Source organism: Lucilia sericata, unplaced genomic scaffold (assembly GCF_015586225.1).
Source record: "Lucilia sericata isolate MDLA Ls3-8-SP2 unplaced genomic scaffold, ASM1558622v1 Contig000084F_arrow, whole genome shotgun sequence".
In the NCBI taxonomy this organism is placed as follows: Eukaryota; Metazoa; Arthropoda; class Insecta; order Diptera; family Calliphoridae; genus Lucilia; species Lucilia sericata.
The window spans coordinates 571,200-594,763 of NW_023994117.1; the positions used below are offsets into that span (position 1 = coordinate 571,200).

A 23,564-nucleotide genomic window follows, 5' to 3' on the forward strand; every position below is an offset into this window, starting at 1 on the left:
TACCACTGGATTTTAGGGGGGCGGAAGGGGATGGCAAATATGAAATCTTTTAATAATGAAATTTTGAGAATTATATAAAAAATTAATTTAAAAATTATATGAAATTTTGTCGTGGCAACACTGGTATTATGTTGTAGCATTTGGTAAATTGAATGTACAACGCCGGAGGAATAAAATTAAATGTTTCGTTTTATGAATTTTTGTCTCATTCTCACTCACTCACATAACATAAACACTCGCACTCACTTCCAATGTTTTGCTTTACTTGTGTTCTTAGAATATAAAATGAGTTTGTAAACGAGTGTGTTTTTCACTTGGAGGGGTGTATTGATGTTGTTGTTGTTGATTTTTCAATAAGAGAGTGAGTGACCAAAAATAACAACAACTCAAGTTAACTGTTTTTACTGTGCGTTAGTAAGAATGTATGCGTCTGTGTTGGTAGTGTGAGGGCAACCATTGGACATTCCATGATGAGGATGATAATGAATGAATGCAACAATGGCAACAATCTTGCTGCTCCGCTGAACAGAGAACAAAGCTGCTGCTCTGCCTTTTAAATAATCTACAATGCCATTCGTTTCAATAACTCAACTTTACTCTAGCGATGGTTGTTGTTTTCTTTTCATACGGGTGTGTTTTGTTTATATTTTTGTGAGTGAGCGAGTGTGTGTTTTTTATGTTTTCTTTTATTTTATTATTTTTGTAGTGGTAGTATAGTTGCTTTTGGGTATTAGTAGTGGTGGTTGGTTGGTTGTTCGGTCGGTTGGTTGGCTGGTTTGGTGGTTAAACATTTGCGGCTCGTTTACTTGGCTCAATAGTTGTCGTTGCAGCTCTCAGTTCAAATTGAATTTTCATTGTGAATGTTTGTTATTCATTTAACGGCTAAAAACTGTAAATTTTCGTTTTTCTTACCGTCGGCGGTTCTGTTCAGTTTTTCAAAAAAGTAACAACCAACTAACATTAATATCCCATCAATTTCCATTTCCTACACACATACGCACGTTCTCACTACACTCTCGCATACTCTCAGCTTATTTACCGTGTGGTTGTTTTATCACGGTAAATCTAAAAGGGAGCAAAGTTACAGTTTCTTATTGGAACCTTCAACAAAAAAACAACCAAGAAAAGTGATTTTTGTGGGGGAAAATTATATAAAAGAAGAAGAAGAAGCATAAATACAACAATGTAAAATAACTAAAGTGATTTTATTGTTGTTATTGCTGTTGTGATTTTAGTTTAAGAGTAAAAACAAAAATTCAACAAAAACCGGATTGTAGTGCATAAACGTTTTAGTTGCCCGTTAACAACGTCATTGATTTAACACAACTTGTTTTTTTGCTGCGGAACACAGCAATTGAAAGCAATTAATAGCGCAAAATATCCACACACTCAAACAACAAAATTATTAATACATACTAATAGTAGTAATAAAAATAATAATTGAATTTTAATTAATTAATTTAATCGATGGATTGTAAATTCTAATTTAATATTAAAAAAATATTTATACTACGCTACGTCAACACATACACTCCCCTTAGGAAACAGTTAACTAAAAAAAAAAACTTTAAAGAAAAAATAAAATAATTTTGCATAAATTATTTAAATTTTTTTTAGAAAACAAAAGGAAACGTGTAGTGATTTTTGTGAATAATTTAAAACATAATATCAGTGATAAAAATACATGTTGTTAATTAAAATCTATTCTTTACTTTAAAAAAAAGAAAAAAATTTAAGAGAAATTTAATAAAAAAAAAAAACTACGAAAATTTATAAACGGTTTTCAAAAACACATTTTTGTTTGTATGTATAGTTAGTTTTTTATAACAAGTTGTACTCCTACTCCATATATTGCCCAAACAATAATGGTTTTGGAACAACAACAACAGTCCTCTTCATTACAACAAACACCGCCACCACAACAGCTATCACCACCTAACACTGTAGCGGTAAACAATAACAGCAATCACAGCTCTAACGGTATGCCCGCCATGCCGTCGGAGGGTTTACATCCTACCGCTGCCCTACAACTATATGCCGCCGCTGCTCAATTAGCCCCCGGCGGTGTACGTGTCCCACCCTGGAGTCCATTTCTGCAGTTTGGTGTACCGGGGGTCTTTGGTGGTGCCCCATTTTTGGGCCGTCCGCGTTTTGAAGGCACTTCTCAACAAAATGCCGCCGCTGCAGCCGCTTCTCAGATGGCCGTTAATGCTAGCAATGCTTTTGCCAACTTAACGGGTCTCAGTGTGGCCATGCGTAATGTTTCCGCCGTACAAACATCGGCTGCCGCCGCTGTGGCTACGGTGGCGATACAACATCGTCTTATGATTGGAAATAGACAGAATATGCCGCCAACGGGTCCACCAAGTGAAGGATCTAATGATGATGCTGGTAAGTGGAGTTGTTTAACAAACAGTTTTTAATAAATTAGGCAACACTTTTGGTCTAAAATTTAATTTTGGGCCTGTTTCCAGATATTGTACTCGCTCTTATCTGGAAAGTACACTTTTATATATGGTAATGGTTTCATAAAATGTTTGAAAATTACACAGGTCGACAAAAGTCAAAACCCTGAGACCAAGTTATACTTTCTTAAATGATTTTCTCCATCACATCTCTGAGTTATCGTGACCTAAAGCTTGAAAAACGCCATTTTTGTCTCTTTTCGGTTGTTGTTGCTATTGTAGCAGCCAAAAATATACAATAATCCAATTGGGGGGGTTCTACATCAATGTCCAGATCTAAAAATTGGGCTACTTCAACTGGATGCGTCCATAAATCCATTGGATAAAGTCAAGTAGGGTTGGCTAAGCAGTTGAATATGTGGTGAGTGTCATGAGAAGCTTGACCACATGCAGGACATTTGATGGGGACGGCACGGTCTATACGTGATCAGTAGGCATTAAGGCTGTTGCTCCATCCAGATCTTAGTTATGCCAGAACTGCTCTTCTTTTCCGCGGCAGGATTTCTTCTGTGTCTGCTATGGCCGACCTCCAAATACGACATTCATGCGGTATCCTGCGACATCGCAATTGATGCCGTTTCTATGAATGTCGTTCAAAGCTGCTGATCTGAACTGATCTAATGGAACTTGCACATATCTGCTTATGTTCTCATCATAAATACGAAGTTCCTTACTGACATGCCTCGGGGGAGTGTCCAACTGTGTGATGTTAAAGTTGAGATGACTTCTCCGATGACATCCCAGGATGAACTGTTTAGTCAACATGACATTGTGTTCCTTGACTGTGAGGACCTTCGTTTCCTCGTGTAGGTGATGTTTCTTGGTCATTTATAGGCAGCCCGTTATAGTCCTTAGGGCGACATTTTCGCAGCTTTGAATGTTTATCCACTAGGTATCACCAAAGAATATTACAAGTATACGTATCTTGACATGCGGGTTGTTATGATTTACACGTATTTTTTATGTATCAAGAACCGGTATTGAAAATGTATCTTGTACGAGACGCACATTCTATGTATTAAATACTCTTTGGTATCACTGAGCGAAGGTGATCACACTGGAGCAGCATAATTGACCACTGACGGAACAATCATTTTATACGTAGCTAACAAGGTTTCTTTATCCATACCCCATGCTGCCGGCTAGCTCATTTTGGTACGTTATTTGGATCTCCAATGATATTTGGATCTTATTTCGAAGAAAACCTAACAATGACAATTTACGCATTCTGTTATTGCTCGGACATATGCCTAGAAGCTAGCAACGAACTCCTAAAGGTATTTGGTCTAATGTTGCACTTGTTCATGACATTCTATCTGGCAACAGTGTTTCAAAGTTCCTGACATATTCTTTGTCTGTTATAGGATCGGGCACGTCCGAAATTTGTGTCCAGCCTTCCAATATATTCAGTATATACTAATGACTCTTAAAGTTAAGAGTCGTTCAGCTGTAAGTGCCCCTCATATATTAAATATACATATTTCAATGGGAGGGAGATATCTCTCACTAAAATCGGCTGATTCCAACACAAGATTAAAGTTGTTTTTTTTTTCAATATTTTAAAACTTTCGTAAGAAAATCAAAATTTCAGTTCCAACATAAAGTTTTCAATTAAAAATCATTCATTTTACAACATTTTGTTTTTATTTATTATTAAAAAGTTAATAATTTTGTTTAGTCTATTTATCAAAAGGTCATCAGCAATGCCTTTCATAACATTTTCTGCCAGACGGCCGTCATAAGCCTTAAAAAGATCCGTCAATCTCCATGTAAACTAGATTTTTTTTGTATTTGCAAAATTACAAAAACTGACGTTGACAGACAATAATTTTAAATTGAATAGACAATATTTTTTTCCAAATTGAATACAAACAAACTAATTGATTATTTATTTTTCAATATTATTTTGAATAAGCAACAACAACATTTCAAAAAAGTAAAAATCAATCAATTCTAAAGAGTTTTCTATAATCAGCAGCAACCTTGTAAAATAATTAGTAAAATACATTAGAAGTACATTGTTATTAATGCTTATCAATTGTTAGCAATTATTTTTTTTTTGTTTTTATAAATATTCGTTATTAATAGCAAATTCAAATAATGTTTTCATTTAACTGACAACACAGCTTGTGAAAAAATGCAAAACAAATGTCATATTGTTTAATCAATTCAACATTTACAAAAAAAAAAAAGATAATCAATCAATTTAATTAAATAGAAATGTTTTGCCATTATTATTATAGGTAACATTTTAATAAACTAACAAACACTTTTAATCTGTAATTGTTTTAAATTTTTTCATACAAAGTTTTATTTAAAATAATTAAAACTTTAATTAGCAATTACAAACACCTTTAATTTATTTATAATCGGCTTTCTTTGTAACTTGATATCTTGATATTTTTTTAAATCTAAATTAAAGTTTATTTTTTGTCGTTTACTGTTGCACGGGTTTAAATTAATTAAAATTGTGTTTTTTTTAATTATTTTTTATTTTAAATTAATCTCTCAACTAGTTACAATATAAATGTGCTAGGTTACAAGTTTTTATTAAAGGTTATCATAGGTTCTAGTCGTAGACACAGATTGTATTTTAGATGAATAATCAATTTAGTATTTTTTATTGACTTCACAGACATTTTTTAAAAAGTCATATAAGTTGAAAGACTCTGCTGCTGAATTCATAGATCCCTAAAGAAGTAGCATTGGAGATAAGAATATTTTCGTCACGATTTGACCAATTGGTTTCTTTGATAAAGAATGATAGACTTTCATTTCTAGGGAAGTAATTGATCATGTTACTTCTATCTCGGCGATATATATACACATGGGAAACACATCCAATAAAAGTCTGCTGCATTGTTGTTTCGTTTCCTGATCAAGGATCAGAGATCTTTAATAGTTTTACTTCTATTTAGTTCAAGTTCAGTAAATTTTCTAGCTGCGTTCACACGAGTTCATTTCCCGATTAAGGATATACACATAGGAAACACATCCAATAAAGTATGCTGCATTGTTGTTTCGTTTTCCGATCAAGGATCGGAGATAGCTATACTTCTACTTAGTTCAAGTTCAGTACCTTTTCTAGCTGCGTTCACACGAGTTCATTTAAAAGAAATTGGATATAAAATCACTATTTCCATGTTTAGTATAATTTGATTCCATTTGGAAAAGTGATTAAACAAAATTTAGGTGATTTATGTAAGAATCTTAATCGAATTTTAGTCGAACTTCCTTTAGATAATCATTTTCTTAAAGAAAATTTTTTTGAAAAATAAGTTTCTTACATGAGTTTTGTGTAAAAATTTTAAAATATTGTTCATCTTCATAACAAGAGTTCTATAAATTGACTTAAGAACAATGGTCTATTTTACAAAAACAGTTGCAGAAAACTATATCGTCCTAATAAAGTCGACTATTTTGTAAAGAAAAGTCGACTATTTTGTAAAGAAAAGTCGACTATTTTGTAAGGACAAAGTCGAATAAACGATTTTGTAAGTAAAAATTTAAATAAGCTGAAAAAATGCCCCCAAAAGTTACTTTTAATGAATTACAAAAAGTCGACTTTTCGATTTTTCTACTTTCTACTAATAAAGTCGACTATTTTGTAAAGAAAAGTCGACTATTTTGTAAGAACAAAGTCGAATAAACGATTTTGTAAGTAAAAGTTTAAATAAGCTGAAAAAATGCCCCCATAAGTTACTTTTAATGGATTACAAAAAGTCGACTTTACGATTTTTCTATTTTATGAAAAGTCGACTTTTACAATTCACGACATTTCAATGTTTTTTAAGATCGACTTCTTTTTCATACCTTTTCACTTTTACCTATTGACTTATTTATTACAAAATGTCGACTTTTCGATTTTGCGACTTTTTGTAATTTATGAAAAGTTGATTTTAACAATTCACGACTTTTCAAACATTTTTTAAGTTCCACTTATTTTCTTACTTTTTCACTTTTATCTATCGATTTATTTCGATCTTTTAGAATTCTATTTAAAAACTAACAAGATCTTCGACTTTTTATGAAAAGTCGACTTTTACAATTCACTATTTTTCATACTTTTACACTTTTACCTATCGACTTATTTCGATATTTTAGAATTCTATTTAAAATTTCGGCTTTTGCGTCTAAAACACGATTTTTTGAAAGTTGCAATTTATGAAAAGTCGACTTTTGCAATTCACAACATTTTTAAGATCGACTTTTTTCATACTTTTTAACTTTTATCTATCGATTTAGTTCGATCTTTTATAATTCAATTTGAAAACTTTCAAGATCATCGACTTTTTCGTCTAAAACTCGCTGGTTAGAAAGCCGATTGATAGAATTCTACTTAAGTCTAAAAAACTACTTTTTGTTTCAACTATAGAACCCTACATATAAGAGGTTTTGTTATGGATTCGAAAAGTTATATAGGGATGACTGTTCGAAACTGTCATCCTCGCAAGTGAAATCGGCATTTGATTTAAATAATGTTTCAAAAAATATTCTGTTAAACTTGTGTAGATCCAATGCATAACTATTGCTAAGGAATTAGTTCATAAAAAGCTCTTTAAGAACTACTTGAAAATCACATCAATGTTTTAAAAAAGTCGAAAATTCAACTTGTTGTCTCAATCATAAAATACTACTTGTTAGTGCAGGTTCACACTGAGCAACTTTCTGAAGAGATAACATTCTTCTTTATTTTCTCTAATGCAAAAACAAAAAGTGGCGTAACCATGGCATATTTAAGAAGTAACCAACAATTGAGAGCAAACGCACGATTGTCAAAGCGTTTTTATAGGGAGTTTGACAAAAGCTGGGCTAATGATGTCAAAATACTCTGGGTGCAACAAAAGTTGCTGAGAGTGTGAACCGACAAGTGAGTGATTCTGAAGAGTCGATATGTTTTAAAGAGTCGACTTAATGATAGAACTTCTTACAGAATGCATTTGAAACTGTAATTTTCGCAGGTTGTTCTGTTAATGACGGTTCACACCCAGTAACTTTTGTTGCTTCTCAAAAGCGCTAAGAGTTGCTGTGTGTAAACTAGCACTTGAAGTACGATTCAGAAAACGGCTCTGTTAACATAAATATTGCCTAAAAACTAGTTTATTCGAAATACTATCAGAAGTCGATGAGAATCACAATTGTTTTTAGAGAACGACTTTAACGACTTCACTAGTCCCACTTTTGATATATTCTAGAATATAAAATATTTCCTTTTACATACGTACTTTTAGTACAAATTTTAAAAATTTTCAGGTAATAATTCCTATCATTAGGATCAGATCTGTGATATGTCAATCAAACTTTACTGATTTGTTAAGAATAAAAACTTTTTTACACAAACAAATTTCTTTGATTAACTCAAAATATGATTTGGCTGTAATAATTGAAAAATTTCACAAATAAGTTGTACGACCACATGTTTTCAAAAAAGAGCGTGTGTGTGTAAATATTTGAAAGAAAAATTAACTCCACTGATTAATTTGATTTAATATTAAAATAATTTGTTTAAAACTTTCCAAATACAATTTTAAATGTGTACACAGGGTGGCAAATAATTTATGAAACAAAAAAATATTTATGTTGTTGGCTGCAGTTAATTGTTTCCCAAAGTTTTTAAAAATTTTGCAAAAATATTTATTAAAGGTTTTAAACCAAAATCTTGTTAGACTTTATATTTAGCCCACTGTCAGAAATGTGGGGTTAAAATTTAAACACACACACGTAAAAAATAAACATAATCACTTCTATGATAAAAAAACTAAATTAATAAATATTTTTTAGGAGTGTTGGTTGTGTGTGTGTTTTTTTAAAGTAAATCTATTTTTTATATGTTTTTGATACGTGCAACATTATAAATATGTTTTGCTAGATGTCTGCCAAAAAGTCATTAATCATTTTGCAAAAAATCGCATGAAAAGTAAGAAAAAAGTAAAACGCAAGAAAAATTGAAAATGCCATGAAATGAAATTTAAAAAAAAATATGTGAAAAACTTCTTTTTGTTTTTTTAGAGCTTCTAAAGCTTTTTTCTTGGTTTCTTTTTGTGGGGAGTTATAATGAAACACAGTGATACCTACGCAAGGCAACGATGCGTATTAAAATGAAACCCGCCTGCTGTCAAACAACAAACATTTGACGTTTGAAGTTTGAGTTTTATATAATAAAGAAAACATCATTTGGAAAACTCGTTGACACATCCTTTAAATAAAAATTTTAAGAAAATTCTATTTGCTTGTACTCGTGTGCAAAGAGTTGTGCGGAGGATGATGATGAAAGATGATGAAGATGTTTTAGCTTTTTGTAGTCAACCGATATTATCCAATAATCAGTTTTAGTATTTTCACTCATGTGTTTATACGTTTCATCATTTGTTTTATTTCTGTATTTGGATTTTATGCTTTTCTTTTCGTAACCGGAAATGAAAAATGTCATAAATTCATGAAATTCATTCATCATTTATGAACTGTTTAAATGAATGTGTTTATGTGTTATGCATGTAAATTATTTTTGAAATATTTATTCAACAGTGAAAAAGAAAACTTGGACTTTAAAAAATTCATTAATTTTGAAAAAAAAAAAAACAATTTAAAAATTTTGTCATAAATATTGAATTAATCTTATTTTAACAAAAATCTAATGACTTTCTCAAACTTCAACAATACTAATATAGTCTTGCTGCCATTTGACTGACTATGTCATCAAGATTTTCACGATAGAGTTAAATCTTGTTTGTATGTATGTATGTGTGTACAAAAATGTATTGGGAAGTATTTGGCTAATTATACCCTACACCAGTATAGTGCGGCATAATACCCTAAGTTTGTGCTGATGTTTGTAACATCCAAACATATTGGTCCTACACCCACCTTAAAGTATACCAATCGGCTCGTAATAACTTTCTGAGTCGATTTAGCTATGTCCGTCCGTCTGTGTATCCATGTAAACCTTGAGCGCACTCTACAGTTCGCAATTTTTCAAGATAATTTGATAAAATTAGGCACCTACTCTTCTCAAGGACGAAGCCTATTGAAAATAGTTAAAACCGCACCATTGTTTCGTATAACCCCCATACAACCGTACCCCCCGAATAAGGCTTCTGAGCTCATAAATATGTTAAATGTTTTTGTATCACTTCAAAAAATGGGCAAAACTTAATTTTATATAAGCCTCATTTGACCCTATCCCCCATACAAGGTTCCCTTTAGAAAATAACTTGATGGTCAAAATTCACTTAAGGAATTCCATCCGTTTGACAAAAAAGAGAATAAAAGTCATATGATTTATATTTTCCGTGTTTACACGATTGGTATCAGTGTTGCCAACTTAGTGCTTTTAGCACTATTTGCGGTGCCTTTTGGTGTGCCAAACGCGGAAAATTTTGCTCATGGTGCCTTTTTTCAAAAAGGCACTACAGTGGTGCTTTCTAATTTTATGACAGTGCATTTAGTGCTTTTTATACCCACCATCAAAAAAGATGAATGGGGTATATTGATTTTGTCACTCCGTTTGTAACACATCGAAATATTGGTCGTAGACCCACAAAAGTATATATATTTTGGGTCCTTATTAAATTCTAAGCCGATCTAACCATGTCCATCCGTCTGTTCATCTGTCCGTCCGTCTGTCTGTTGAAAGCACGATAGGGTTAGATCGGAAAGAGCAAGCGAGTTAAATTTTTCCACAAATATTTCTTATAGGTAAGGTTTGTTTGGTATGGCAAATGGGCAATATGGGTCCGCAATTTCGCATATCCCCCATACAAGTGACCCCCCGAAAAACAGCTTTAACAGTCACAACTGTTTTAAACATACGAGTATAGCGATAAAATTTGGCATAAATAAGTTTTATGTGCGTCAAAATCTCTGTACCAAATTTTATGTGAATCGGTCCAAAATTGACCCTACCCCCCATACGAGTATAGCGATGAAATTCAACATAAGTAAGTTTTATATAAGCCAAAATCTCTACTAAATTTTATAGCAATAGGTCTATAATTGAGCCTACCCCCATATAAGGTCTCCTTCAGAAAATGATTTAAACGGTCATTACTGACTTAAAAAATACGAGTATAGCGATGAAATTCGGCATAAATAAGTTTTATATAAGGCAAAATGTCTCTACCAAATTTTATGGGAATTGGTCCATAACTGACCTTACCCCCAAATAAGGTCTCCCTATGAGTGCAGCGTTGAAATTCAACATAAGTAACTTTTATATGCATCAAAATTTCTCTACCAAATGACATTAATACTCATTACCGACTTAAAAATATTCGACATAAATATGTTTTATATAAGCCAAAATCTCTCTAGCAAATTTTACGGCAATCGGTCCATAATTGACCCTACCCCCACATATGGTCACCTTCAAAAATTGATTTTAACGCTCTTTACTGACTTAAAAATACGAGTATAGCGGAGAAATTCGAAATAAACAACTTTTATACAAAAGTAATCTTCCTACCGAATTTAATTCGGATTTTTCGGTAACCTACCCTACCCCCTATTAAGGTCCCCTTAAAAATATGAGTACAGCGATGAAAATTGACAAAAAATAAGTTTTATACAATTTTTTTACACAATTGAACCTATCCCTAATATATAAAGCCTCCATGATTACTTCATCGTTGTACTCGCAATAAAAAGATTTTTATTTATTTCTTTATTCCGAATTTTATGACGATATAACTGACCAACAAAACAAAATCTATGTACAAAATTTTATGGGTATCGATATATAAACTTAAAAATAATATATATAGATTTTGCAAAAAAAATATATTTCACACAATTTTACAATTTGGGTGTGGTTACATCGGTTCGCCAGTTGGTAGTGTGCCTGTCAGTTTGAATGTTTAATGACATTTTACTATTTTTAAAATAATTTTTAAACAAATCAAGGAATTTGAAAATTTCTCATCTTATTTATCTAATATTCGTCAAACATTAGTTTTAGTTCTTACGTTACTAAAAATCTAACTCACACAGATGAAAGACTTTAGTATGACGCATGTTTTGTTTTGTAGTCAATGTTCTAAAAAACGAATTTTGGAGTCTTGTAGGAAATGAGCGAAATAATGTGCAATTTTTATTAAAATAAACAATATTTGACTAAAAACGTTAGTGCTTTTTTACCCATTTTCAGTTAGAAAATTACGCTTTTTTACCCCTTTTTAATTTTTTTGCGCGCGTTTTGCTTGACCAATGTTGGCAACACTGATTGGTATAAAACAATAACAAGGTAAGATGGAAACAGCTGTTTCACTTTTTTTGTATGTGTTTATGGTTTCATTACATATTGCGTTTAGACGATCCCATCCGCTTTCTTCCACACATTTTGACAGATCATATTATTTCATAACATAAACACTAATGTCACGATAATATTCTGCATAAATAACTGATGTAGAAGTAAATTCCTCTACCATATATAAGGATAGGACCATATTAACCCCCTGCCTCCATATAACCCCTCCTTTTTTGTCAAAAAATTGTTAAAATATTTCTAAATAAAGTGTAAATTATCACTGTTGCAGGGTATCATATGGTTGGTCATGCTCGACTATAAATTCTTACTAGTTTATCTTTTATATCCCTAACATTGTTGCCATATTTTTTTTTCTTATAATAAATTTCAAATATTAATTACATTTGACCCATACTTTCATTTCTTAAAGATTTCAATCAAAACATTTTGATTTCTTTTGCTCTTTTTTGTTTTCGGTTCTTTTTTTTTTTGGGCAGATTATAATTAAAAAATCAAGATAAAATAGTGGCATAATTGGAAATGATTAAAAACTTCACTCCCAATTTAAAGATTTTTTTTCGGTTAAGCAAATGTTTGAAGCAATTGTAGTTGTTGTTGTAAAAATGTAATAGACACATGACTGTGCTCTCTAACATGAAAACATGTTTTCAGTTGGCATGTGGAAAAGTCATTTTCTTTGTCCATTAAGTCATTTGACACTGTGTCATGCAATGTTTTAAGGAATGAAAAAAAAATGCCAAAATGAATTTCGCTTGAATTTTTTCCTTTACAATCTCTCTATAAAGTTTCGGCTTTTGATAAATAATTTTTGGTGTAATTTTTTGCCTTTGTTGCACGTAAGTAGTAGAGAGTTGTGTATACAAGTTGTTAAATAGTTATGTGTTGCATGCAACAACATAAATGTTATAATATGCAACAAACAAACATTAGTTTTAACAACAAGCGGCAGCAACAGTAGAAAAGAACAACTACAACAACACAGAACTTTTAATGAATTTATTGTTTTTATTCTATTTTATTGAATTTTTTTCTCATTTTTTGTGTATTATTAACCACATGGGTTAACACTTTTGTGTTGTTGGCGTGTTTATATTTAAAATAAAAACTCTGATTAATTAAAGCTTAATATTTTTTTTAAATATATTTTTTATTAATTTTACAATAAATTCAAATGTTTCTTAAACTATAATAAAAGAATAATAAACTTGGGTGGTAGAACTATAAAATTCTCTTTAAAAATTTATAAATTGTCATAAAAATTCATTAAGTTTTATTGACCATTAAAATTTTTGGAACTGTTAATTTTTATTAATTGGAACTATCTAATAAATTAAATGATATGGTCATTAAAATGTAATAATGATCTTTGTATTTTTTCCGACATTTTCGATTTCGAAATTTTTGGAATTCCAGTTTTTTGGCAAAATTTTGGGAGTTTCCCCCATTTTCCTGTCAATATAAAGATTCTACGCCACTAGAACTCTTCGTTATTGTGACAAACTTTCAAGCCAATTTCGAATAGCCTAACCTGAAGTAAATCGTATACCGTATTCCAGAAAGCGTTCTGCAGCTATCACAACAAATAGTAGTCCGACAATGTAAGGTTTAGACCAACGGTTCCCAAAAGGGGGTCCGCGGACCCCTAGTGGTCCGTAGCAAAATCCTAGGGGGTCCGCGAAGACGAACGAAAAAAATCATGAATAAAAAATATTATCTATATGTTAGAAAATATTAAAAATATCTCCAAATTTGTCATAAATACTAAAATACACAATTTTTATTCAATAATCCCAGATTTGTTGGTGACTCTTTGAATTTTATTGTTTCGGTCGTTTATCAGGATGAAGCTAGGCCTTACAAATTTATTGTTTCACTTTTATAAAGTAAAGTATTAAGTGATTTGTAATTTTTATAAATGTATATGTATCGAAATAAATGTTTTTATAGCAGACGGATAATGATTTGCCTTAGAATTAAATACTGATACTGGTATCCCAGGTTAGGTCACATTTCATAATATTTTTTTAAATTGTAAGCAAAAGTGTTAATCTAGTTAATTTTAAATATAAATATTCCATTCCGACGTGATACACAGATTTTAACTTCATTTTGTTGTCCAATATTATTAAATCAACATCAGAAAATTCATAGCGTTTTGCGTAAATAGTCAAAACCACGCAGTAAAATAATTCGTAGGTATTTTAAAATTCAAAATTAAGATCCAAATTCACAGTACATTCGCAAAGAGTTCAGGTCATATTTTATGTGGGTAACGCATTCCGCAACAACATCGAAGAAGTCTAACTTTCACATATTTTCTCGAAAACTTAGCTTACATACTCAGCTCACTCCTATGCAATCGCAAAAAAATTTAGAAACATGACTCTTTAAGCACATGTCGACAATACTTGATAAAGAAACCTTTTCTATACCTTGACGAGAAATGAACATGAAAGCTCTCACGATCATAAAATTAAACATCATGTTAGAAGTCATTCTATATTTAAAACCATGCAATTGAAAACATCTCCGATCTCAATGTACGGGAATATTTTATAGGGTTTATGGACCAGGACTAAGACAATTTTCGGACGAACAATTACACAGTGATACAGCAAAAAAATGCAGGGGTTCTCATATACCAATTCCATTTCGTTATAGTCCATAGAGTAGGAATATATTTTTAATTTTTCCCGATCACTTCGTTTAGTTCCTTTTTAAGAGCAAAAGATGTGAAAAAGAGCTATTTTTGAAGTTTTAACTTTAAAAAAATATATTTATGGTAGTTTGCAACCGATTTTCAAATTGGATATTTTGTTTTAAAGATACAAGTGTTGTCTTTCAACCCAAAAAAATAAATCCAAAATTTATGATTAATGTCTTGGTTACGGCCTTTTAAGTAAAAAAACTCACATTTTTTCACAATTTTTAATTTTCATACTGCTCTACGTTGGCCATGAAGCAGTAACTTTAGCTTTTATTACATTTGAAAAAAGGCACATTAAGTTGGGTTTCCAATGATGGTCAATTTATGATAATCGATGAAAAAGGTTATGAGTTGTGCTAAGTTTTATAAAAATATAGCATATTTCTTCCATACAAAAACGTTCATGTTTCTGGTTTTCTTTGTAACAAGTTTAAAAAATGTTTATAAACATTTTTATACAAAAATTAATTTGTATGGAGAAAACCAAAAATTATTAGAAAAATTGGCATAAATCATCCAGTTTTTCATAGATTTTTATGAAATAACAAGTTTTACAAAACCTTCCTTTATGTGATTCTTCAGGAAAGTAATAAAAGATGAACTCACTGCCTCAAGGTCAAAGTAGAGCATGATGAAAATGAAATTTTTTTAAAAAAGTGTGAGTTTCTTTACTTAAACGGCAACACTTGTATCATTAAAAAAAATATCGGATTTGAAAATCGGATGAAAACTACTACTAAACTTATGATTTTTCAAATTTAAAACTTCAAAAATGGCTCTTTTTCGCATCTTTTGCTCTTAAAAAGTAAGTTAACGAAGTGATAGGGGAAAACTAAAAATATATTCGTACTCTATGGACTATAACGAAATAGAATTGGTATATGAGAACGCCTGCATTTTATTTTTCTTCACTTTTGTATCACAGTGTTATTTATAACAATAAGATATCAAAATATGTATGGGGGTCCGTGAAATTAAATAAATTCCTCAAGGGGTCCGCGAAGTAAAAAACGGTGGGAACCGCTGGTTTAGACTATAATGCCTGCAAGACAAAACCTCCCCATCAATATTATTTGAATAGTATGTTACTGGTTCTCCAACAGGTCGCCAAACATTGTCTTGAAATATTATGTCTTAATGCCTGGACGTTTTTCGGTCCTAGAATTCAATCAACTGTGTTCGTTATAGATCTCCTGTTATCATCTGGCCGGATTTCAGTGGGCCTTCTGGTCCCATCAAAAACAAAATAGAAACATTGGCGTCATGGACATTCGGTTTTGGCGTTAACGAAACGATTTCTTGCGCTTCTGAAAAAGTTTTTTTTTTACGTTTACCAATATAGGCACAAACCCTGGACAAATTCTAAGACATTTGGTCAATCGTTACGAAACAAGGGCATATCAGTTCACGAATTGCTTAAAGGTTTCGTCTGGTGGTATAATTGGTTAGTGTTCTAGTTTGATAGAACGGAGTTCAATTCAATTCCTTCCTTAGGCACTGGTAAAGGAGCGCTCCTTGAAAACTGCCAACCTCTCCCTCCAGATAAAGCTTAGCTGTTGGTGTGATTCCCTGATTCTTTATGAAATTTAACCACTTTTGACTAAAATAAAACAAAGACAAATAGCGTCTGGAGCACTTCGGAATCCTCCGGTATGGTATTTTCCCATTAACCGTTGAAAGTTCTAATTGAGCTTTCTAGAGACCTTAGATCATTCCTCTTCAGTCCAGTTAATCCTCACATCAGATTCAGAATCTTGACTATATCATCTGGAATACCTAGCTATCCGTCCTATTCCATAACTATCCGTCCTATTCCCATTAACTGTCCAAAAGCTTTAATTGAGACGGTTTATACTTCTACTAGAGGCCTTAGATCATTTCTCTTCAGTCCAGTTAATACTCAGATTAGATTCAGAATCTTAACTATATCATCTGGAATACCTGGTAGTCGTCCTATTTTGTAACCAAAAAAGTCTTATTTTGAATGTCATAATGTTCATGGATGTTGGAACACACTAAATATCCTGCAAAATATATATACCACTGCGCACACGCGTGCAAAGAGAAGTCTACAAAGGACTTGGACTGGCCCAAATATGCATTACGTTAGACTAATCTCAAAATTATACTCTTGCTAAAATTATAGGAGTACATGAACCACAGGGTCCTATGTGGTTTTCAAAACAAATGAACGTGATCCATAGTCTGCATTACCTAGGTCTACTAAACGGATCATGAACTCTAATAATGATTCCCGGGGAGTAGTTTTTGGATTACCTAAATGGATTATGTATTCCAATAATAGAGAAATAGAGGGCCCATTTCTGACAATTTATTCAAATATTCTAATGATTTCTTTCGCACAGTTCATGGGCCTTATGCTACTTTCGAAAGTGTCAAAATGTGCATGAATCATATGAAACTTTGTGGTATGCTATAATGTCAAGGATAGCATGACAAACCGCCAGTGCTTGCGGCTCTCATGAGAAGACCTTGAGTCTAACTTTCGCCATATATTGTCAAGACAATCCTTGATATAGCGTTTGCCAGTATTAGTTTTCCCACTTTCTACTTAGAACGATAGGATCTCAGCATGAAGATAATGTATCACGACATCGTTTCCCAGTATAATTTTCGCCATTTTCTGGAACGCTACTTTCTGAGCTTGACGATAAACTGCTAGGACAATCCCCGATATATCGTTTGACTTTCTAATTGCTCCTAATCAAAAAGTCTAAGTCAATACAGATTCTCTCCTATGTTGCAACGTTTATGAATTCACTACTTTTCATCTCTGAGTGTAAAATTTTAGCATTTTCTGCAATTGTAAGTTAATTTTAATTTTGTCTATTGCAACTGAGACTCTAGCACTGTGCAACTGTCTATAATATTGTGAAACAAACCATGTGGATTTCTATTTGACTATGATGTGGTGGACAATTGCATTGAATTGCACTTAAAACTCCTACCGGTTGTGGCAACTTGCATTACACCCAAGATCATTTATAACAATCATAATCATAATAAATTTCAATTATCATTTATGCCACAAACTCACACTCCTGACGCTGGTACTCGCCGCATGCATCTCTCTAATGAAACAGCATAGAATACAGTCTTTAAATCTAGAAATAATATGGGGAATTATAAACATTATTATGAGGCATACAAATGCTTTGCTAATGCATGCAACAAGGATTTCTTAGGCAAGTTGCATTCATGGTTTATATGAGTCCGTTTTTGTTCGAATTAAGTTATAAAAGTGAAATAAAACAGAAAACATGCCACTACTTAAAAGTGACACCCCTTAATTTTGAAATTGTAAGAATTATTTGTCTCTAGGGCGTTGGCAATGTATGCAAGTCTCCTCCCACTTTTCTGGTGTTTTAAATTATTTCTTCTTCTCTTGTTCTTTTGGTTCCTTAACAAAAACTGAAAGCAGTGAATTTTTGTTGTGTTTTGAAATAAATAAAACATAAAAACAACCTCTAACACCGTTAATGACTCTATTATATTTGATAAGATTGTTTTGTGGCATGTAGTATTGTTGTAAATTTATTTATTAGTTTTGTTTTTTTGTTGTTGTTGGCCGTGGCAACAACTGACCATTTGAAATATATACATATATATAGGGTTCAAATGAATGAATTTATTTTAAGGTTTACTTGCAACCTGTAACCAAAAACAACAACAAAAACCATGTTATTTAAAACATAGTTTTACTTATTTGAAAAATTAGTTTAACAAAAAACAAAACTAATGATCATTATCTAAAACATTTCCATTTGTATTTTTCGGTTACTTTTGCCTTTTTTCAAAAAACAGGCCCATTTTCCTTGTATTTATTTAAATGCTCTTTTGTTGGTCATTTTGTTGTATTTATTATGGTTATTTTCAGTTAACAACTTTAGACACACAGACAAACGGACCCTTTGGACACATTGTATAATTGACTTTTCTAACACTTCCCAACCGTAGAAGGCAAAGAAAATTCATTGCAACCAACAACCGACCAACCCATTATCTACAAAAAAAAAAAAAAAAAATAATAGAATTCTCTTTATAAATGAACATTTATGATTATGTTTGTATACGAGATTGTATTGTTGTACTTTCTCACAATCTATTTATGCCACTTGTGTTACAATTATATCTCTACGAATATTTACATTTGCCACTCGTATTTCTAGCAAAGGTGGTGGTGGTGGTTGCTGGGTTCTATATGTACATATAAAATGATTTGTAATTAAAATGTTTTCATTTTACCAGAATACAAATGACCTGTTCATATTACTATTTGAGATATAAATACTACAAATATGTATGTATGTGTGCTAATGTACAGTAGTGGTAAAAATTGTGGCATCTTTACTTTAGAGAATTTCAAAACGAGAATAATTAGAAACGATTTATTTGATTATCCCTTAAATTTTAGAAACATCTCATGAACTAGTGATATAACCTATTCCTGTTAGTTACATATTACTATTAGATTACTATTAGATTACTTGTAATGGGTTGAATAACTACTTTCTAAAATAATAATTTTAAACGATTTTTTTGATTATCCCTTAAATTTTAGAAACATCTCATTAACTAGTGTTATAACCTATTTCGGTTAACTACAGATTACTATTAGATTACTTGTAATGTGTTGAATAACTACTTTCTAAAATATTTTTCGTAATAAATATTTTAAACTTTTCTCAAGATTACTTGTTGGATTGTTGCGGCTATCGCACTGAGTTAATATATTGCATATAGTCCTCTGATTCACCATTAAGATTTAAGTTCAAATATGAATCTAAAGTTTCTAGTCGTTGAGAGATAAAATATTTCTTTTGGGGATAAAAATTCGCCTCCATGAATACTCGCTCTAACAGGCCATAATGACTGACTGACAGTTGAAAAGAACATGTTTCGAACATTTCACAGGATAGTGTCAGTTTATTGTGTCTACCCACTTCTTTGAGAAATGTCAAGTACGATATCCGATCTGATTTCATGTCATAGTAAGGTCTTAAGGGTCGCCTGACTATCCGACATCACAAAATCCTTAATCCTCTCAAATTTATTCTCAGACATTGTCCAATGCAAATGATAATTGTGTAAACTTTCTCCTGGCAGATTTGGGATCACAGATTCCTGCACCAGTATTGCCATTTATCTGTTTGAAACCATTTGTAAGCCATACACGATCAACTTATTCCTGCCATCAAGTTAGGTTATTAGGTTAATGGTTATTTTTTTGTGTCTGAGTGATGTCAAGCCCGATTTCATGTCATAGTAAGGTCTTAAGGACCGCCTGACTACCCGACATGACAAATATCTTTAATCCTCTCAACTTCCTTCTCAGACATTCTCTAATGGAAATTATAATTTCGTAAACTTCATCATCTGAAAGATTAATGGATAATTACTCATAGGAAGGGTTTTTACGAAATTTGGACCACAGATTATCGCACTAGAATTGCCATTGGTCCATTTTTTTTTTAGAAGAATCTCAAAGGTTATGTAAAGTATCAGAACTGCTGATCCACAGTCACGAGTCTACATGTAAGGATCAATCATAAATGTATTTATAAGTCCCACCAACAACAGTTTTTTAAAGGGACAGTGCAGATTTGCGTGGCTCCTTCTTTATGAGGATGTCTAGCGGTGAGATGATAATAGCACCAAGATTATCTAGGGACACTAAAGGGATATGATAGACTTTCTCTTTACATTACTTAGAGCCACTTAATGGTAAAATGGTCCAAAATTCAATTAAACAAGTATTTGTTAATTCGAAAAAAAAAACTTGTCTAAGAGAACAATGTATTCCTTATAAAACAGCTGGGATATTTCTGTCATACAAATTACAACTGCTATAATTTCACCCTCTACTGTTTGTATATGAACGTTTTACTAATATTTATGATAAAACAAAACAAAAATGTTGATAATTGAAATATATGATTATGAATATTTATTATTGTATATGTGTGGAATAACTTACATATAATTGTATGTGTTAAAGTGTCGGTCTGTAATTACAAATGAAATAAATGGGCCAACAGCCCTTCACTCTAATTTAAACTATAGAAAAACATAATCCTTGGGGATTTTAAAAATCCCCATTTTTTAACATAGTTTTGTTTGGGTCATAAAATAAAAACAATTTTACACAAGTTTTTACTTTGAATTGTTAATAAAAAGTTTATGTAAAAATTAATAATTTATTTTCATTCTTGTGTAAACGAAGACTATAATTTTTACTTAATTAGCCTACTATGCATTTATTCTTAATTAATAGTTTGAAGTTTTCTAAATTTTTAATCCTGTTTATTGTTTTTAGGGTTTTCCGCAGATGGCGATGACGAGAGCAGTGCTGCCAAACGTCGTAGATCTCGTACAAATTTTAATTCCTGGCAGCTGGAGGAATTGGAGCGGGCGTTTTCGGCCAGTCATTATCCCGATATATTTATGCGTGAGGCTTTGGCCATGCGTTTAGATCTCAAGGAGAGTCGTGTTGCGGTAAGTTTAGTTTTGATGTAAATTTTTCAATTAAAATTTGTACTGTATTTGTAATTAAGAGAATAACCGTAATAAAAAGAGATATAGAGAATTTTGAATACAAAATAAGGAAATGTTTCCATATTTAAGCCGTCGGCAATTTTGTCAACTTGCTATAGTTAAGGCATCTTAGGTTTCTCGCTTTCTTATTAGTTTTGGTTATTTATATAAGTTAATTCCTTATTCCGAACTTATTCTAAAAATATACACTTTGTTTCAGATAGGTATGGTTCCAGAATCGGCGTGCCAAAGTTAGAAAACGTGAGCATACCAAGAAAGGACCTGGTAGACCTGCCCACAATGCTCAGCCTCAAACCTGTTCCGGTGAACCCATCCCGCCCAATGAATTAAAAGCTAAAGAAAGGTTAGTTATCAAGATTAAGGCTAGATGGAACGTACTATCCGCTAGATGGAACGTACTATCCGTATTTGTTGGAATAGTCTAGATATTGCAATGATATTGGTATAAATTTAGGGTTTTAAATATAATCATTTATCAAAGCTTTAAAGATTTGATAAATCATTATGAAAAAGGTTCTAAGGAAAGATTTAAAACTTTTCAAAAAGCTTTTGATTAAAATAAATCTTAAAAATTCTAGTTATTAAACAAAATCTATATTTTTCTTGAAATTTTCAATTGCAGAGCACGGCGAAGAAAGAAATTAGCCAAAGCCATTGATAGACAGGCTAGAAAACTGCAGGCAAAAGGTATAACCGTTGATTTTGAAGCACTTAAGGCTGAATACATATCACAACACAAAGCCAATGGCACATTTTCTGATTCAGATCTCGAAGATGATAGCATCCAAATCGATGTGGTGGGCGGAACAGAGAGCGATGACGATGATGACTTGGATTTCCGATCACCACGCGGCAGTGATTTAGCCAACAATAGCTATTCGCCCAGTGGTAGTCCCAATGGTCTGGGCAGTCCCATGTCGAATAGTGGCATCGATAATCGAGACGATGATAACAATAGTAATCAGCATAATCTGCACGTAGGTGTAGATGAGAAACCGTTTCTGTTTCCCGGTCGAGCAACGAATTTTCATTTAAAATTACAAAATACCACCTCATCGTCATCATCCTCCTCCTCACCGAATCATCAGCAAACCTCACCGATTAGTATACGACGCAGTAATCCCTTTAGCATAGAATCGTTGTTATTCAACAATACATGAGTCTTGTAGACGACTGTAAGGCGAGAGCAGACAAATGTTATACCAAAAATATTTACGAAAACTTAAAAAACAACTTAGAAATAACTTAAAAACAAAATATTAACAGTTGAACTTAAAAGATATATACTTATGTAAGAAGTAACCAACCAAAAACATTTGACAAATGATTGGACTCATTAACATTCTTGTATATACGGCATATAACACATAAATTTAGATGAAATTTCCAGCAGCAGTAACCAATAAAGCAACCAAAATTTTTGACAGCCAGCCAACTTCATCATCATCATCATAATTACAAGTGAAAGAAATGCAAACTACTATATATTTTGGGTTCATAGCAGTTTAACTGTAAGGGGCACTTTTCTTATTATTTAACACCAAAAATTAATGATTTAATTGTATTCAGCAACCAACGAATGTACGTCGTAGGTACGTTACCTTGACGATGACGGACCATAAAACAAAATAAGTTTAAAGTACTTAATTTGAGAGAGCTGTTTATGAGTGAATCATAAAAGAAATTACTTTATGAAGACTTAAGGCATAATAAATGGAACATGTATAGTAGTAGTCTCTCTTATATATTATTATGATATGACCAGCCAGTCTGCCAGACGACCAAAAATTCCATTTTTTTTTAAGAAAAAAAAAAAAAAAAACAGTTGTTTAAAAGAATTATTTCAAGGGAAACTTCAAAGGGATTCATTAAAAGGTTTCAAGTTTTAAGACATTTGTTTGAGATACGGAAATATAAAGAAGTTTGGACTTAACCCAAGATTTTCGTAAGAAATATCGCGATCCAAACTTTTTAACATTTGAAATTTGTTTAATTCTCGCGATAAATTTTTGAATTCTAAAGCTTTCCTTTAACACTTAAAGCTTTCAAATAGAGATCGTCACAAAAAGAAAATATTACAAAATGAAAAGATCTTTACGAAAGCTAAATAGCTTTTGATTATCGACCAACTAAAAGCTATTAGATTGTCAAATAATATTAAACATTACACTAATTTCTGGAAAGCTTAAAAGCTTTTGATTGCATTTTCTAGTTTCATAATTTCTCCTTTGGATAAGTTTTGTTTCTTTACAAAAACTATAAATTATTTAAAACTTTTGTTTATTTGCATTAACAATCTTAAGTTAAAGCAAACATGTTTTCATAAAAGCTTATTTTAAACAATGTTTGGAGGCACCAACAATTCAAAAACTTTCTTCCTCTGTATATTGCTTAACTTAAAAAAACAAGATTTAGTTCCTTGTCACTTCTGTTCTGCAATAAATTTTGGTCATAAACTGAGCAAGTAGCCCAAAATATATTTTAAGAAACAAGAAAATAATCGAAAAAAATGGAAAAAATATAAATCATGGTAAATATATAAAAAAAATCC

General features: G+C 31.7%; 1 protein-coding gene across 1 annotated transcript; it reads left to right on the plus strand.

Annotated features, from left to right (window-relative positions):
* Nucleotides 1-1,865: 1,865 nt before the first annotated feature.
* On the plus strand, nucleotides 1,866-23,250 carry LOC119599694 (homeobox protein unc-4). Its single transcript, XM_037949585.1, has 4 exons — nucleotides 1,866-2,391; nucleotides 20,775-20,953; nucleotides 21,217-21,356; nucleotides 21,636-23,250. The coding sequence occupies exons 1-4, from the start codon at nucleotides 1,866-1,868 to the stop codon at nucleotides 22,171-22,173; spliced, it is 1,383 nt and encodes a 460-aa protein (XP_037805513.1). The 3' UTR covers nucleotides 22,174-23,250.
* Nucleotides 23,251-23,564: the final 314 nt, after the last annotated feature.

What these genes read in the sequence shown, in the direction of transcription:
- LOC119599694 (XM_037949585.1), top strand. Translation starts at nt 1,866, where the DNA reads ATGGTTTTGGAACAACAACAACAGTCCTCTTCATTACAACAAACACCG. An exon ending in AGGATCTAATGATGATGCTG is followed by an intron (nt 2,392 to 20,774) that starts GTAAGTGGAGTT and finishes TATTGTTTTTAG; the next exon opens with GGTTTTCCGCAGATGGCGAT. An exon ending in TCAAGGAGAGTCGTGTTGCG is followed by an intron (nt 20,954 to 21,216) that starts GTAAGTTTAGTT and finishes TGTTTCAGATAG; the next exon opens with GTATGGTTCCAGAATCGGCG.